We start from the raw sequence: 17,324 nt of genomic DNA, 5'->3' as shown, positions 1-17,324 counted from the left end.
TTAAAAGATAAAATGTTAAAATAGCATAAAAAAATATTTAAAAGACAAAATCTTAAAATATTAGACATTAAAATAATTATGAAAAAAAAAGGAATTTAATTATAATATGATATGAACAGCAGCACCCATGCGTGAACAGTAGGACGTAGCTTGAACAATCACCAGAATCACTATAATGCAAGAAATTATTTTTAAAAATATTTTTGAACATCAAATACAGATTATAAATAAAATAAACATTTCTCACCATATTTGCTGAAGACACAGTGATTAGAGGATTTCAGAGAGCATGTGGAGACGTGTATCTGTAGCTATCATCTTCATCATTGGGGAAGCCAGGGTACAAAGGGAAGAGGTATTGGCAAAAAAAATGAGGGACACAGTGACGGATTCAGAATCTTCTAAAAACTCTTGCGGTAATTTAGTATTGTTTGGTTCAATTTATTCACATATTAGATTTAGAGTTAAAATATAAAATCATAATGATGAAAAGACAATATAAAATTATAAAATATAACATAAAGTAAAAATTATTATATAAAATAAAATAATAAAATATAAAATTAAATTAAAATATTTATATAAAAGTATTATTTAAAATAATAATGATAAAAAAAGATATAAATAGTGAACTAATAAAACTTAAAATTAAGGGTAATAAGATCAGATAATATGGATAAAAGTTAAAATTAAATGTAATAATGATAAAAAGACATAAATAGTAAAATAATAAAATTTAAAAGTATGGGTAATACGATCAGATAGATTACAATATTATATATAAAAGTTAAAATTAAATGTAATAATGATAAAAAAAAGTTTAACCTTAGGCCGCATTGTTCCTTTTTTCTCTTTTTGGGTATTTTAATTTAATGATCATAGTTTTCGTGGAGATAGTATAAATCAAAGGATTAAAAAAAATGTCCCTAATGTCTTTGTGAGATGTATATGAGACTGCATGTGAAACACATTTGAATTAAAGTATTAACTTGATTTTAAAAAGGCTGCAGGTTGTTGATATTGCTAAATTGTGATTTTATAATAACTAACTACTTTCTGAATTTTTCTACAATTCCTGAATCCGTCACTGCATTGAACTTAACGTAAAACACAAACATAAAACATGGGGATATTAAAACAAAGCCGTCCCACAATAGACAGTAGTGGCTTATACTTTAAAACTGTTTTCCTTTTTGACCGAACGTTTTAAAAATGCCTTTTTTATTATTATTTAGCATTGGGAGCAGCACATCCTTACACACAGTTCTGTATTGGAAGCACGAATGCCCAGCTTAACCCAATTAGTCTTGTAGGAAGAAAATAATGCAATGCACCGAAGAGATGAATGCAGACAGATATCACTTGTGTACAGTTACTGCAGCAATGCTTTTACTCAACATGTCAAAACTTTTACGTTCCTGTTAAGCGTCATGCTAACATTTCTTTCTACGAAAATTATTTGCTGAAAACAGAGAACGCACATATATTGCTGTAAAATGAATAGCTCTGTCATTTTATACACATAGTTAGTATGCTACCCTTGCATATTTTTCACAGAACTTCTTGTTTTTTTACATTGATGGTCAAAGTCTCCAGCTAAAAGGTTTTTTAAGCAATCTAGTTACCGATACTTTGCTCAATTATAAGTTTTAAAGAATAGTACATTGTGGGCTTTTTTATGGCATATAAATATATGGTTTTAAAGGCAGAAAGAAAGTTATGATATGCGATAAATTTATTTAGTTTTAAATAAAAACTTATACAAACGGCGATTTGTTTTAACTAATCTCCCTAATTTTAATTCAATTTTGCCTTTATTAGAACACAAATAATTACAAAGCTATAGAATGATGCACGATATCTGGTTTTAAGAGAAAAAATACAGTCTTAATAACCAAAAATTTAGAAATATTTTAAAGATAGTGTTATGCATATATATTAGTCATATTATGCATATTTTAATAATTATTGGTTCTTTTATTGGAATGAATGTTTTGGTAATTTTTGCAATAATAATGGAGAATTGCTCAGTAAATGAGGAGTGAAATATTGGTTTTGATTCACGAGTCTCGACAATAGTAAAGAAATATGTTTATTTCATCAAACTGAAAACAATATCAGAACAAAAAGAAACCCTGCAGATATTACTTACATCATTTTTTTACCCAATCGTACCCAAGATCTTACCAGCTTTTAGCTTTATTTTACAAGTAACTACGAAATTTTTAATTTTACTTTCGGTTACAGATTCATATAGAAATATTTAAAAAATGAGAAGGGATATCAATATTTTGTCGTTTGTTGTACGTAGATTTTTTAAAACGTTAATCCTGTTTTCTAATTAGCGAAGGATTAAACTTTTTGTTTGGCTTTGTCCTAAAAACCAATAAGTTATAAAAAAATTACGATCTTGTCAATTATCCTTTTTTGATCAGAATAACACATGTTGTAAAAAACAAAACGTTTCTTCTTTTCGAACAAGTAATCATTTTCAGCATATTTTTCAAAAATATTATGTCAATTTTTGACGCAAATGTGGCCTCAGTCAGTTAGAATTATTTTCCATCTCAAGACAGGAACAAAAAAAATTCTGAGCATGCTTAACACGTGGGTTAAAAATTTTGGAGCTATAGAGTGATTCACGATATTTTGTTTGTAGAAAAAAGTGTATAGGTACATTTTGTTTTTTAAGAATCATCACTCTCATTATCCCAAAATTAGGGAATATTTTAAATAATAATGTCAATACTTTGTTTGAACCATATATCACTTTAAAAGTCAAATCATGCCTACTTAAAAAACTATTGGTTCTTTTATTGACATGAATGTTTTAGTAATTTTTTGCAATCATAATATGATATTTGCTCAATAAAATATGAGTGAAGTATTGGTTTTGTAAGATTTAACAAAAGGTAAAAAAAATATTGAATCAAACCGAAAACAAGATTATTTTTTTTGATAAATTTTACATTGGGAAAAAAACATAAGCAACGCATTTAATTTACTTGAATTTTTACCCAATTTTACATTTTAGCTTCATTTTACAACTACGAAATTATGGATGTTATTTTCAAGATTTATCTAATGCTCAAAAACGGATATCAATATTTTGTGTTCTGTTGTGGGTATATTTTTAAAAGTTAATCTTGTTTTCTAATTAGCGTAGGATTATTATTTTTGTTTGGTCTTTGTCGTAAAAACCGGTAGGTGATAACAAAAAAAATCGTGTCTATAATGCTTTTTTGATCAGAATGACAAATCTTAATAAAAAAAATTTTAAATTTCCAAACAAGTATAGCTTTAGTCAGAAAGGTATTTTTCCACTAAAGACAGGAACGGTAAAGTTTTTCATGTTTAAAACGCTAATTATCCTTCCTGGTCTGATCCGGGGAAAGTAGAATCGAGATCAATTAAAAATTAAAAATAAAATTAAAATAAAATTAGTAAACCAATCAGATCGTTCTATTTCGTGAAAATTTTATTTCCGCCAGGATTACAATTCCCAAACTGTCTGCATGGAAATCTAAATTATATTTGAAGATGTCATTAAAAAATAATACGCTGCCTCTTCTTAAGACAGATTACGACTAACTTAATTATTGTTTTAATCAGTAAGATTTCACACTTCTGAATGTTTAAAACATCATTTTGATATGCGAAAGAGCAAAGGCTTCTAGCAATTTATATACTACGAAAATCCTACATTGACATGCGAAATTAGATTTCTGAAGTATCGGTAAATAGCCCTTTTTTTATTCCAAACGCACCATTGTTTTATGGTTTTCTCTAAGAATTAAAAACAAAAATTACTAAAAAGAAAAAGGAAAAGAGAAAAAGAATAACAAACTTCTAAAGGACAACGTAATTCAAAAACAAGAAGTCCTGAAAATAAGATGATCAGGCAGGAAAAGTTTTACCTTATGTGTAGAAAAGTAAAAATACCAAAGGCAAATATACAATAATAAGGTCTTTGTAAAATAACTATTTCACAATTAAACATTTACCATTCATCATCAGAGACTGAATTGATGAAATATTAATCATTATTACTTTAAAAGCAGAATCTTGTACAGGCAGAAAATTGAGGATGGAGTGTTTTCAGATAACAATAGAAGTATAAAGAAATAAACCAAAGCTAAGTAATTTGCGTTAAGTAGAGTTAAGTAATGCAATTTTCGAACAAATTGATCACAACGCCAATCACAATTTCATTGACTGTTTTCTTTCTCTTGAATGGACTGCAAACATCTAAAACCTGTTAAATTTTTCGTTTTCTTTCTTACGATGCATTTAAATATGCCAACACATTTCCAGCGATTGAAATTTGTATTAACGAAAATTCCTACATTGTAACCAACATTAGATTGATCAAGAATTCACACAACCAAAAAATTAGGTAAGTAATTTTCACTGAAAGTTACATTCAGTCAAATGTTTCTCAGTCAACGTGTTGGTTTATCAAGAGTAGCTAACCTTTATCCATAACGTAAAATCTTGCTAATACGAAGAGAATAGAATATAATTAAGTAGAAGTAATTAGTCTGCAGTACAGGTCATAAAAATGATAATGAACGAAAAATAAATTGTAGCAAAGCTCTGTTGGTTTTAAATATCATATCAAAAATTTTAACCAAGTTATAAAAGAAAGTCCTAATCCTGAAGAATGGTGATCGAGTACATTAAACATTTTTTCTGAGCAGTAACAAATACATGGACAATAATGTTGCATGTCGGTTTCACTCCTTGATTCGAAGTGTCACAAAATAAAGGCTTGTAAGAAAAAGAATTAGATTGTATTATAAGTGGTCAAACGCTTAATGAGTTTGAACAATGTAAATGCAAAGACAATAACGGCACACATTGGTTTCATTCCGTGGTTCCAGCATGTCAAAATAAAGGCTAGTAAGAAAAAGAATTAGATTGTATTTTCAGTGGTCAAACGTTGAGTTTGAACAATGAAAAATTTATGAAAAATATTGAAATGTGAATTAAAGACATTAATCAAAAGAAGGTTTAACTTTCATTTCCCTTTTATTTATAAAAGTAAGTACTTTAATAGTTCTTCTTCGCCACCTTGCCAGGCAGTGTAAAAAGCTTCTAAAACCACTTGATTTTATAGAAAATTACGTTTACTGTTAGAAAAGGTCGAAAAGTCACAAGATTTATGGATATAGCCTGTCCAACATGGTAACCGGGATCACACGTTTAGGGAATGGCAGGCAATACAAAAAGGTTGCAGAATGTCTGAGTAAAGTAGATAGTTCATCAGAAATATTAAAGATAGTAGATGTAAATGGAAAAGTAGCTAATGCTCTTGTGCATGGCAAATGTTTAAAATTTTGAACAAAGTTTCAAAAATTTACATTTCATTATTTGTGTATATTTGCCTTCAAAAGCAATTTGCATGACATAAACTATACAAGCATAAAAAAAAAAATTAAGGAGTTAAAAAACATGATCTGCCTTTCTTAAAATAAATCTACATTAGGAAGGACTTTAACGAGTTGAATTAGACGGTCAATTTGCATGCATAATACCGTTTGTTTTAATTTTGCTTAAAAAATATCGCGTAAATTTAGAAATAGGAAAAAATTATTAGAGCTAAGATTTTGAAAAAGCTGTCTTGTTTTACATGAAAACTCGCATAATTAAAATGTGTGCAACAAGTTGTATTAACAGCCATAATTTTGTAGCGAGAAAAATCAAACTTTGAGAACTTTAAAAATGGTGGTTGCTGCTTTGTTGTTAAAAGTGTAGCATTTGGCTTGGTGTTGGTCTGTTATATAGAAATTGAAATTAAAAGCAAGCATAATTTTTCATACAAAACGTAAACCGAGAAATAAATAAATTATTCAAAAAGATTTTACCAACATAAAGGTTTACAAATCAGGTGTGAGGATTTAAATTTCATTTTAATTTTTACCGGCCAACAGAAATATGCAGAAAAAGAAAAAAGGTTTTAGTCCTGATTCTAAAAAATTGCATTTGGCGCGAAAATTGTAACTCGACAAGATAAAAATATCTTTCCGATATACGTGGACATTTTGTTGTCTTGTGACCAGTCAGGGCCAGAAATCATTCACCTTTTGTCCTGAAAAAGCTGTCGTCATGTCGTGAAGGTTTAAATGCAAAAGAGAGTTAAACAGCCAAAAAGCAATAAATCATCCTGATTTTTTTCGCATTTAGAAACAACAATTCTCTAATAAGGTTTTTAAGGGATGTTCTTGCCTGAAACGAGATTTACTTTTATTTAGATTAAAAGCCATAGTGGTGAATTTAGATATCATGTTCTTGTAGCTCTTGTAGAAGGTATATACATCCATGAATCACAATTTTTCCACTAACACAAAAAATCTGCATTAAGACGCAACAAATACTGTGATTATCTTATTCTCCATCACAGAATTTTGAGAACTCTTCTTAACTTATGCAGCTAATAAATAAGGTTAAAGGTTGAGAGATTTAATTTCTTATTACAATGGCGCCTAATCAAATGCGATGTCTATTTTTAGACCTTTTTTATCGCACAAATATAATATAGGTTTTGTGTTGTCATGTTGCACAAATTTTAAAAAGAGTCACTTCCCGATTCGATTGAACATTTAGAAGCGTTTGTCCAATATTTTCATAAAAGCATCACTTCCTGAAACAATAAAAAATTTGAACGCATGCTAATTAAACTATACTGAATCAAAAGTTTCAAATAACATGAAATTCGGGAATTGTGTATCTGGAAACTTTGTGAGAAGAGAAAAACATTTTTAGTTATTCAAGATTTCTTCTTAAAGATTTTCACATAACTGCAATTAAGACTTCCTTTTTTTCCCCAACGATCTAAATTGTATCATAAACACTCTTGGAAAAGAAAATCTCACTTATATAGAATAGTTTGGAAAATTGATAAAAATGTGAAATTTAGATGAAAGAAATTCTCAAATGTGTCTTTGTGAGAAAGAAATTTAATTTTGATTAAAACGCAGAAATAGCAATGCAAAAAATATAAAATATTGTAAGGTGGAGATCATGTTTAATAACCCATTTTTCGTCGTTAAAAAAATAATTAAGGCAACAACCAGGATGGATACACTCAAATACGCCCCTTTTAAAAAATGAATATTTTATTAATAAGTTATATTTGGAATGCTTTCTGACCTTGTTGTAAGATTATTAGATGATTATTTAGATTTTTGTGATGAGCCAAAATGGTAAACACTAGTTTTGGCTTAATATTTTATTACCTTTAGAAAAGTATGAATGTTGAGTACTGAGTTTCAACGTGTGAAATTATTCTTGCAAAAGTAAATTTCAAAAAGTACTGTTAATGTTGAATTTTAAATCTAAAGTTAAAGTTAAAAAAAAGTAAAATCATTTTCTAAATAAAAGCAAAGAGGAACTTTTCTTTTTTTGCAAAATCTAATTGACTCGTTGAAACTCCTTGGTCACGAGTGGCAAGAAAATTTGATTAGAGTCAATTTGACAAACGGTTTAAAAAGCATTTTGGCGTGAATTAAATACAACGAATTGTTAAATAATTTAGTTTCAGCATTGTATTAGCACTTTTAGAAATCCACAGGGCTTAAACCTTTAATTTGACAGAATTCGAGATAAATTTCTCTTCTAAAGGTAATAGCAGCTGATTGTTATGTAATAAAAGCGTGTGAAGGGAAATCTAGAATTATTTAGCTGAGCTGCGATATTATCAATTTCTACTTGACATCTTATGTCATTCAAGTTGAAACTAGCGAAACATTTTATATCTTTTTTTATTATTGCACAGTGCAATCACCGTTATCATAACCGAAAAGAAAACGTAAGCAAGATAATGAGAACTGCTGCTAAATAAATGTAGATATCCAACATTTAAATGTTTAATTAATCGTGTTTTATCTCTATTGATGATAAAACAAAAATATTACAATTTTAAAAGCCAAAATGATACATATAAACGTTATCAACATTTGACAATGGATAAAATTTTCCCCTCATACGTGTAATTATGCATATATTTTTCAATGAAGCTATCTGTTTAACAGACAATCTATGCCCGAATTATCTCTCCATTCTGAAACATTCTCATAGTTCTGGATGTTAGCATTTGGCTTAAACAGGAAGACAAAACTGATATGACGAGCAACTCACACTGTTACGTAATGAACACAAGTATGAAATCTATTTGCATAAACCTCTGAGGGTACTTGCATTTTAGTCTTCCTACAAAACTGTTGAGAAAAGCAAAACATTTATGCTGCAATACACAGCTGCATGTAACGATGTATACTCCTTTTTACGAGAAAAAAGATGAAGGCATTAGTAAAACGTTCGGTATCACTAAGGTTAAAACGGAACAAAGTATAAACCACTACTTCTTAGAAATTAAGAAAAAGTAATTGTCCCTCCACAGCCAAACATTTTACTTACATACCAAACTTACAAGAAACTTAAATAGAAGGTGGCTATGGAGGGGTGGGACGGCTATAAAGGGCGGGACGACGATTAACACGGAATGACAATGGGCGGGGGGTAGATGGTGTTGGATTAGACGTTATCGGAAGAAAGAAAGTAGGCAAATGAGGTGGAGTTGGTGGCGTAGGTGGGCGTGGTGGTGTAGGTGGGCCTGGAGGTGTTGATGGAGTGTGGAATGAGAAGCGGGGATAACGTCGTTTGGAAGAAATGGGTGTTGATTGGTTTGTTGGCTGGATTGGTGGTGGAACGGGGGAATATGCTGGAGAGTTAGGGTGTTCACAAGGGAATGGTGGATTCTGCGGGGAGGACGAACATGGACATAACGTAGACGAAGACAACGAAACACACGGCACAGACAAACAACGAGGCGCACATACAGTTACAGATGACGATGATAAAGAAAGGGGTATTGGTGGAAGTTTTGGAACAGGTAAACAACGATTAGGAATAAGGGAACGGGGTGATGGTGGATTGGAAAGTGGTGGAGACCGATCCCTGGCTGCCCCCCTCTGTTGTACGTTATTCTCTAGTGCCTAAAACAAAGGTTGGATAAATGTCCAAGTTTTGCCTTATAACATGAGTAAAAACTCTAGCATTGAATGTAAAGAATGCACAAATATTCTGAATAATGTTCCACATAAAAGGCAAGTCAATTATCTCACTTTTGATTTTTCCTTGTAGAAAGTTTAATGTAAATTTTGCACTACAGAACAAGGAACGCAAAGACTATTACAGAAAACCATACTTATTTATATATTCATTTTCATCATTTTATCCAATGTTATTTTTGTCATTTTACCCAAAATTAACGTTTTTGTATATAGCTAAAATAAAATTTAAACCACTTAAGTCTTACACAAGAAAATCCATGAATTTTAAGCAGAGTAAATTAAGCCGGCAAGAATTTCAACATAGATTGTGAACAGAAAATAACCAACCAATCTTATTTTTGGAACATTTAAAATCTTAGTGTGTTAATAAACGTTAAGCAATAATCGGTAAAAGATTTACTCGGTCGAAAATATAGTCAGTTAAAATGGTTTGTTGGCAAAAAACATCAGTACAAAGTATTAGTCCCAGAGCTAAAACTTGGTCACTTTTGCAGATGGTTCAAGACGAATGTCTTTCTTGTTTTTATTTACATTGCTTCGAAATATTAGTTATTTTTCTCTTCTTGATTATAATTCGTAAGCATAAGAAAAAATTAGATAAATGTTAAAACAGTAGCGCCAAAATGATCAAAAAATCACAACTGTTCGTCCGAAGCCTAATTTATAAAAACAGGAGTTTCGAAAATGAACCAAATGTAAATGTTATCTTACTGGCTTCTTATTTGTACGCGTGTTTGCAATTTCAATGAACTTATAGAATTCTTTTATACTGGGTACTTATAACGATTAGTGAAGTATATTATGGACGGATGATGAAAAAAATATTCTACATTGTCGCTAACACAAGCAGCAAAACAAGTAAACATGACATTTTAGAAAGGCTATCACACTTATCTTGGTTAGTCATTGAACTTAAAGTTTCTTTAAGGTATCTCTAAAAGAGCTGGTGCAGTTCTGTACAGAGCTTCAAATTATTATTTTATAAAAATTACCTCCACGCGAGCCTCCAAAGCAGAAACTCTCTCCTCTTGTGTGCGCATGTATAATCTCAGCCATTCTGGTGCGTTCTGAAAATAAGATAATTGGTATCAATATTACTAAGAAATACATTTATGACGCAAATGGTTAATTTATTGACTTTAAGTAAAATGATTTTTAATTAGTGGTAGCATATAGGGCACAATGTAATTTGGGATTAATTTTGGACGAGTAACTTACGAAAGGAATTCTGCTAGGTTTAGGTTGTAAAAACTGTCGAAATGATTAACATTTTTCTCATCGCCGAAGTAATACTTGCTATTTTATTAAGAATATTGGACTATTTTTAAAGATCACACACACTAAGCAGTACCCAATTAACAAGACACGATATACGTTAAACATAAACTTCGTTATTCCTGCTGTAACGTTTCTTAATTTCTCTAATCCGTTAACTCCACTCTCAAGGATTGCAATTAGGTCTTAATTTGACACAAGTGTGTCTTTTTAAAACAAACTCGTAATCAACGTGTCTGTAGCAAAAGTTAACTGAACATTTTAATGCATCGTACCTTATTTATGTAATTCCGACTAAATGTAAAAATAAATTACTTACTTCAAGCCAATTTTGTAAGTTTGGAGGAGGATCAAGTCTAGATAAAAAGTATACGGAGTCATTATAAATTACGGACAATGGTGGAACAACGACTTAGGAGATATAGTGAAAGAATAAAAAGCTTCAGGAATTAGAGCATGCCGATTATAAAAAAATAAAAATAATACTGAGAAATTGCATAGAGCTAGTTACGGATTTCCACTGCATTAGAGAAGTTGGTTAAATAAAAAAAGATGTTATAAATAATTGAATAGAATAATGCGATATCTTAAAAGAGTCAACACGTTTGAAACAATAGTTAGTAGTTCATTGAGTATTTCATTCTACGAGCATATTCCGAAAAGACCATGCTTTTTATACGATAATCAGTCCACTGGCAAAGTTTAATGGGGTATCTAACATCACACGACATTGTCATCTACTGTTTTATCTGTTTTGCGTCGCATAAAAATAGCTCAAGACATTATTATGTGAAGGGTTTTGACTCATTTGAAAAAACAAAACTGATTTTTTATTTTCTCAGTTTTTGCTAAAAACATTTCAAATAGAACTTACGCGTTACATCAAAATAATAAAAGTCGTGTGCGCTCTAATAAAGAAACTTTTCTTCTGAAGTGAGAATTACCATGTTTGTAACGTTAATTTGTAGGATGAACAAAAGTTGACGTATTTCTTATTATCTCGCCTAAAATAAGGCAGTTCTAACGTGTGATTATTTAAAACAAAGTCATCACAGCCTCAACTTTCTTCATCAAAAGTCGTTTAATCGTTCTATGTACAAAAGTAATTCGAATTTGAATTCATACCACGAAGGAAGTTTTTCATGTTTTTACGTGATTTCGTTTGTCCAACGATTTCCATCCTAACTATTACGAAACGTGTTTTTGCTAGCTTTATATTTATTTTATGCAGACATTTAGGAAAAAAGTTTTTTTAGGAAAATGTAACATTAACTTAAGGTACACACTTGCCAAGGGAATTTTTTTCCTTCACAAAAGTAAAAATCTCTATAATAATAGCCGTTGTCTGTCTATCTCTGCTCAAGATGGTAGCTTAGCTGCGCAGTAGCGACGCGCACACAATGCGGTATAAAAAAGATGGGTGAGCCCGTGGATTTTTGTACTCGCCACCGACTATTACAACAATTCGGTGTGTCTTGTGATGTCTTAACTGTCGGATGATCTGTTTATTGTCATAAATAAAAAGAATTGTTTATTTGTTTGTTTATTTAACCCTATCCCCCCTCCCTTGTTAACCCTTTTTTGCTTTGCTGCACAACTATGGTATATATTAGAGACATGCGTGCCAAATTGTTAGGTCAACTCCTGAAACCTTTAATATTGTCTCTTTATCAAAACAACCATATAAATTTTATTATAATCATAATAATCGGCAAAATTTAACAACTTTATCTTGATTATTCTCAGAACTTATGAGATAGCTTCATCAAAAGAACATCATTTATCCAATTTCACGATGTCTTAAACGTATATATCTTTTTATCCCCATATGGTAGCCAATTTTCATTCACCTTAGGATTTCAGCAAAGATTGTTTTAAATGTTAGTTACAATTTGACAGAATCTTATATTTGCATTGTTTATAAAAAAAGAAATCAAGAGATCGGACAAAACAAAAAAAAACTGATTAGAAACTTCAAATCAACTGAGTTGTATCGTATACCTATACTTATGTATATATTATATATATTATAATATATACAAATATTATATATTATATTATATTATATACATATATTATTACTCATTGCACACAAGTATACTTGTGTGCAATGAGTTCGTTTCGGGTAAATCGTTGTTACATGAACATTTTAAGGACGAAAGAAAATTGTGAAAAAAGGCGCAAAAAAATTATTTGTAGAATTGGACGAAAGCGACGAGTTAATACATATATGTTTTTAGATTTTATAAATATATTATTCCCACAATGAATTACGAAACTGACAATTGATACTGAACAACATGCCCTACACACAGAAGTGAGCATCTATTTATAGTAAGTATTTTTTACTTCGTGAGTTCTTTCATCTTATATATTAATTCCCTTGCGTGAGTAAAACTGTGAGTCCACGACACGGAAATCACGGGTCACTTTCTTATGACGTGGCTGTACGCTAAAATTTAACTAAAAAGATTAGGGATGTACTTCATAGAAATCGCACATAAGGTGTAAATATATAACCCGCTGCTAATAACGATATAAATATATATACCCTTATGCCAAAAAACTCTTTGTTAGCATATATATATAGGAATCGCTACATATGAAACGGTATTCGATATTCACAAAGCATACGGACTGTTAAATGAAGTTCCTAGCATAAAACGGAAATTGTGTTTACGAAAAAGATGGCTGTTCTTTTTTAGTATTCTCTACTCTTTCATTCAAAAGAAATCTTTAAAAAAACATTTGAAGAAGAGCATGGTTTTATAAATTAATCATAGCAAGGTTCTGTAAGGTTTTTTCATGTTTTATTTCCAGTTTTGATTATATTATTGTTGCCAGACATGTTTTATAGCTAGCATCATAAAAAGCCAACCACCAACAACAACTAGCTAGCTAGCTAGGAATATATATATATATAGCTATATATGTAGCCATGTTCTTTATACCTAGCTAAGTCTCCAGTTTATATTTAAGTGACTAGCTATTAGCTGATGTAGCTAGCTAATGCTAGCTTTAAACTAAAGATTCCCAGTATATATATTCCCACAAAACCCATCAAACGTTATTAACCCTGAAGATTTTTTTTTTTGGTTTCCGAAGTTCTTTTCCTCCAAATATTCTGAAAATAAAGTTCAGAAATTACGTATTCTTAAAATGTAAATTTAATTTGTTTCAAATTGTGGTTTTGACATTTTCATGTAAGAATTTGTGGGCAAAAACCTTAATCAGCATGCTAAAAGAACTGACTTTTCATAATTTAGATTTACTAAACACAACCATTTTCTTACATTTAGTGTAAACTTTTGTGCGTATGGCTTATATTAAATACAAAGAGCTACTTTGTTGATTTCAATTTTATACTCTTTGTAAGCTATTTTTTTCTTCTTTTTGACATTTTGAATTAACTTATTGTTGTAGAAGGCATATAATATACATGCATATAAAAAAATGGAATTTTGCAAATTTCTGTTTTACCACTCAATTTTTACATTTTATAAGTTATTTGGAACAGAATGGTATGAAATAGACCAAAATACCTGATCTTAGTTGTTTTTAATTTACAGGCTGTGTCTGTGAAACTTTAAGGGGAACATTTGGTGGAAGACAATGGCATGACATATACTGATAGAACTGATTTTTGTTGTGTTAGATGTTATATCTGAACCTTTTTGACATTTTATGTTAATTTTGCGAGGAAGGACCATATATATATACACAGAAGAAGAATTCAATTTTACACCTTGCAAGCTTTGTTTTTCTATATTTTGTATAAATTCTTACTGGGGAGGACTCCGTGCAATATATCGAAATGACTGATCATTCTCGATTTAAATTTGATGTGTTCTAAATCGTATATAGTTTTGGAAATTTTGTGTAAGATTTAATGGGTAAGGGCTAGATGCAATATGTCAAAAAAACTTTTTTGATGAATCAGAAGCACTCCCTACAACCATTCTTTTTTTTGCAGTTTGTGAAGCTTTTCTGAGGAAAGAGTGTATGCAATATTATCGAAATAACTGATTTTTGTTGCAAACTGTCTTTCTTAGGCATTTTGGATTAAAGATTGTTTTAGAGGGCATATGCAGTAGATATATGTATATACCGAAATAATTGAATTTTGCAAACTTTGATTTTGTCGTTACCTCTCATTTTTTACATTTTGATTAAACTTTTGTGGGAGACCGTCGGTATGCGAAGGACCAAAATAAGAGATTTTAGTATTATTTAGAATTTGTATTTTGTGTTGCAAAATTGGTGCAAAAATTGACATAAAATGAACTTATATACAGATTGATTGCTGTTGTTTAACATGACTCATTATGACTTATATATATATTTTATGAAAATTTGTGACAGAATGCTATGTGAGATTTGAAATTTTGTTTACTTTATTGATGGTAAAACAGCATACAAATTGCTAAAAGGACTTTATTAATTTTAGATTTAAACACCGTTATTTTGTTGGCATTTTGTCTAAAGTTTGGCGAGGAAGGACCGTATGTAATATTTCAAATAATGTTTCTACTTAGGCAAAATTTATTGTTTATTTTTCACATTTTGTGTCAACCTTTGGCAGGGTTTGCAATAAACTAACTGATTTTAACATATACAATGAGAGAGATTTCTGTTTGACATTGATCAGCTTTTTTGTATATATGTGGCGTTTTGAGTGATTTAAATTTTATGGGTGAGATGTATGTTGAAATGCTTTTAAAAACTTTTTTCCGAATAATTTTCGCATTTGTCAGATGGTCAGAGCAAGTAATTTTAGTAGATTTAGATTTTAAATGTCACATATATACTGCAGTTGTTGGACACCTTTTTCATTTTTTTGGTCATTTATATAATAATGCAGATGTAAGATGCGCACTGCTGTATTGTTTGTTTTTTGATGGACATATATCTGCTACATAAATTAAATGGAATACAGTGGATTCTTCCACGGAAAACAGCTAGTAGGAATTATAAATGAGGTAGCAGTATGCCTTCTTGAAGTAATATTGCTTTTAATCACTTTGATTGTGCAATGATCAAGTATTCTTTTAACTAAATAATGATTTACTTACGGGACTATGTATGGTCGATCTTCCTCCTCCACTGGCATGGGTGCTACTGGTTCAATTGGTGGTGGTTGCTCAAAGGCCCTTAATAAAATCATTGCACAATATTACAACGTATACAGTTCTCCGTTATAAGGAACTCAATATAGAAATTGTTTTCTTCTCCATGATTATTCTTTCTATTAAAAACATTCAAAATGCACAATAAAATACGAAGATTTTTGTAAATACTCTTACATTGTGCGGTACAAAATAAATACTATAAACGGGAAAACCATTTCATTGTAGAACGGTAAACCTACTCATTATGGATAATTTCATTTTCTTCTTCGCGATTTTCCCCTAGGTTTAACCTCCTCCGCCTAACTCTAACCAACACTGGTGCACCATCATTTTCCCTTCAACAGACAAAGAATATCTCTATAAATATATAGCACAGTGTGATAACATATTAACAAGAGAAAGTAGCAAAAACTTACGCCACTCTCTTCACTGCTCTCCTCGGATTCTAAAATAATTAAAAAATAAGTAAACCATTGGGATTAAATAATCATTAGAACAAAAGAGGGTTTTTAAAAGGTTTCTTACCCTTCGGACAACTGAATGTAGAATAAATTTTTCTCCATTCCTCCACACTTCTCTTGGGGCTTGTTGCTGCTGCCGTTGTTGTTGTTGTTGTTGCTGCTGCATTTGTTGTTGCTGTTGTTGTTGCTGCATTTGTTGTTGTTGCTGTTGCTGCATTTGTTGTTGTTGCTGTTGCTGCATTTGATGTTGTTGCTGCTGCATTTGTTGTTGTTGCTGTTGCTGCATTTGATGTTGTTGTTGTTGCTGCATTTGATGTTGTTGCTGCTGCATTTGTTGTTGTTGCTGTTGCTGCATTTGATGTTGTTGTTGTTGCTGCATTTGATGTTGTTGTTGTTGCTGCATTTGATGTTGTTGTTGTTGCTGCATTTGATGTTGTTGTTGTTGCTGCATTTGATGTTGTTGTTGTTGTTGTTGTTTTTGAGTTTTTTTCTTTTTTTGATTTTTTTGAGGGTTTTCTTTTCCATAATTAAATTTTTCTTTTTCTTTTTCTTTGTTTTTCTTGGTAGTGTTCTAAAAAGGCGATAAAACAAAATATAAAACAAAAAATAAATAAATAAATAAATAAATAAATAAATAAAAATCGTTTAACAATTATAATTTTACTTAGTAACATTGCTGAGATTTTTCAATTATTGATGTTTTCTTTGTGTGTTGGTTCTTTCAAAAGCAAAAGGTGGTTATTCAATTTAAATCGAAGCTAAGTTGGCAGATTTGCTCGATTTAAGATCTTCTACGTTAATACGAAAAATTGGTCCCTGACTGAGAATACAGAACTAAGCTAAAATTCTGGCTTGCAAACAAGATGTTTTTCCCTTATAAAGAATGTTGGGGAGAAAATTTAGGAGAGTAGATCAACTTGTTCATCGGGTTTTTAACATTAAGTAATTACAAAGATTGACTCCAATGATTTTTTACAGTTGGTGAAGCTTTTGCAGAGTATTTTGCAGTTTAAGGACAATTAAATTGAAAAAATGTGGAATCAAGTGACGTCATCTGCTGAGTGGGTAACTAGAGGCTACCAGAAACTAAAAAGGACCAATTTCCTAAAGCTGAGTTAACCAAACTTTTTAAATAAAAGAAAAATTGATAATGTTGTGAAACTTCATCATCTACAATTGTTTTAAACTCTACACACGGGAGACACTTTCAAATATTACTTTTGCGAGTTTTTGCTGACTTTTAATAATTTAACCCTTCCTAACTGTTGATCAAAATCATATAAACAAGCGTTTTAAATTATACATGTTAACAGACAAGAAAAAACAAAATCTTTATAATGAATGCTTCTTTCTGCACTGGTGGCGTCAATACAGCTATCAAAACC

At 30.4% G+C, this 17,324-nt stretch overlaps 1 protein-coding gene across 1 annotated transcript; it reads right to left on the bottom strand.

Moving 5' to 3' along the window:
• Positions 1-8,438: 8,438 nt before the first annotated feature.
• Positions 8,439-16,750, bottom strand: LOC130649233 (putative uncharacterized protein DDB_G0291608). The gene is made up of 7 exons (XM_057455485.1): positions 16,004-16,750; positions 15,895-15,923; positions 15,718-15,813; positions 15,422-15,499; positions 10,669-10,705; positions 10,067-10,141; positions 8,439-8,996 (listed from the first exon to the last, which is right to left on the bottom strand). Exons 1-7 carry the CDS (start codon positions 16,388-16,390, stop codon positions 8,454-8,456), a joined length of 1,245 nt encoding a protein of 414 aa, XP_057311468.1. The 5' UTR covers positions 16,391-16,750; the 3' UTR covers positions 8,439-8,453.
• Between the last annotated feature and the right edge of the window lie 574 nt (positions 16,751-17,324).

The sequence above is a fragment of the Hydractinia symbiolongicarpus genome, chromosome 7 (assembly GCF_029227915.1).
Source record: "Hydractinia symbiolongicarpus strain clone_291-10 chromosome 7, HSymV2.1, whole genome shotgun sequence".
In the NCBI taxonomy this organism is placed as follows: domain Eukaryota; kingdom Metazoa; phylum Cnidaria; class Hydrozoa; order Anthoathecata; family Hydractiniidae; genus Hydractinia; species Hydractinia symbiolongicarpus.
This window is presented reverse-complemented; position numbering and strand designations above follow the sequence as displayed.

Coding starts and splice junctions, on each gene's coding strand:
- LOC130649233 (XM_057455485.1), bottom strand. CDS start 16,390: ATGCAGCAACAACAACAACATCAAATGCAGCAACAACAACAACATCAA. Junction 10,706..15,421: donor GATCGACCATACATAGTCCC/GTAAGTAAATCA, acceptor CTTTTTATCTAG/ACTTGATCCTCCTCCAAACT. Junction 10,142..10,668: donor ACTTACAAAATTGGCTTGAA/GTAAGTAATTTA, acceptor TCTTATTTTCAG/AACGCACCAGAATGGCTGAG.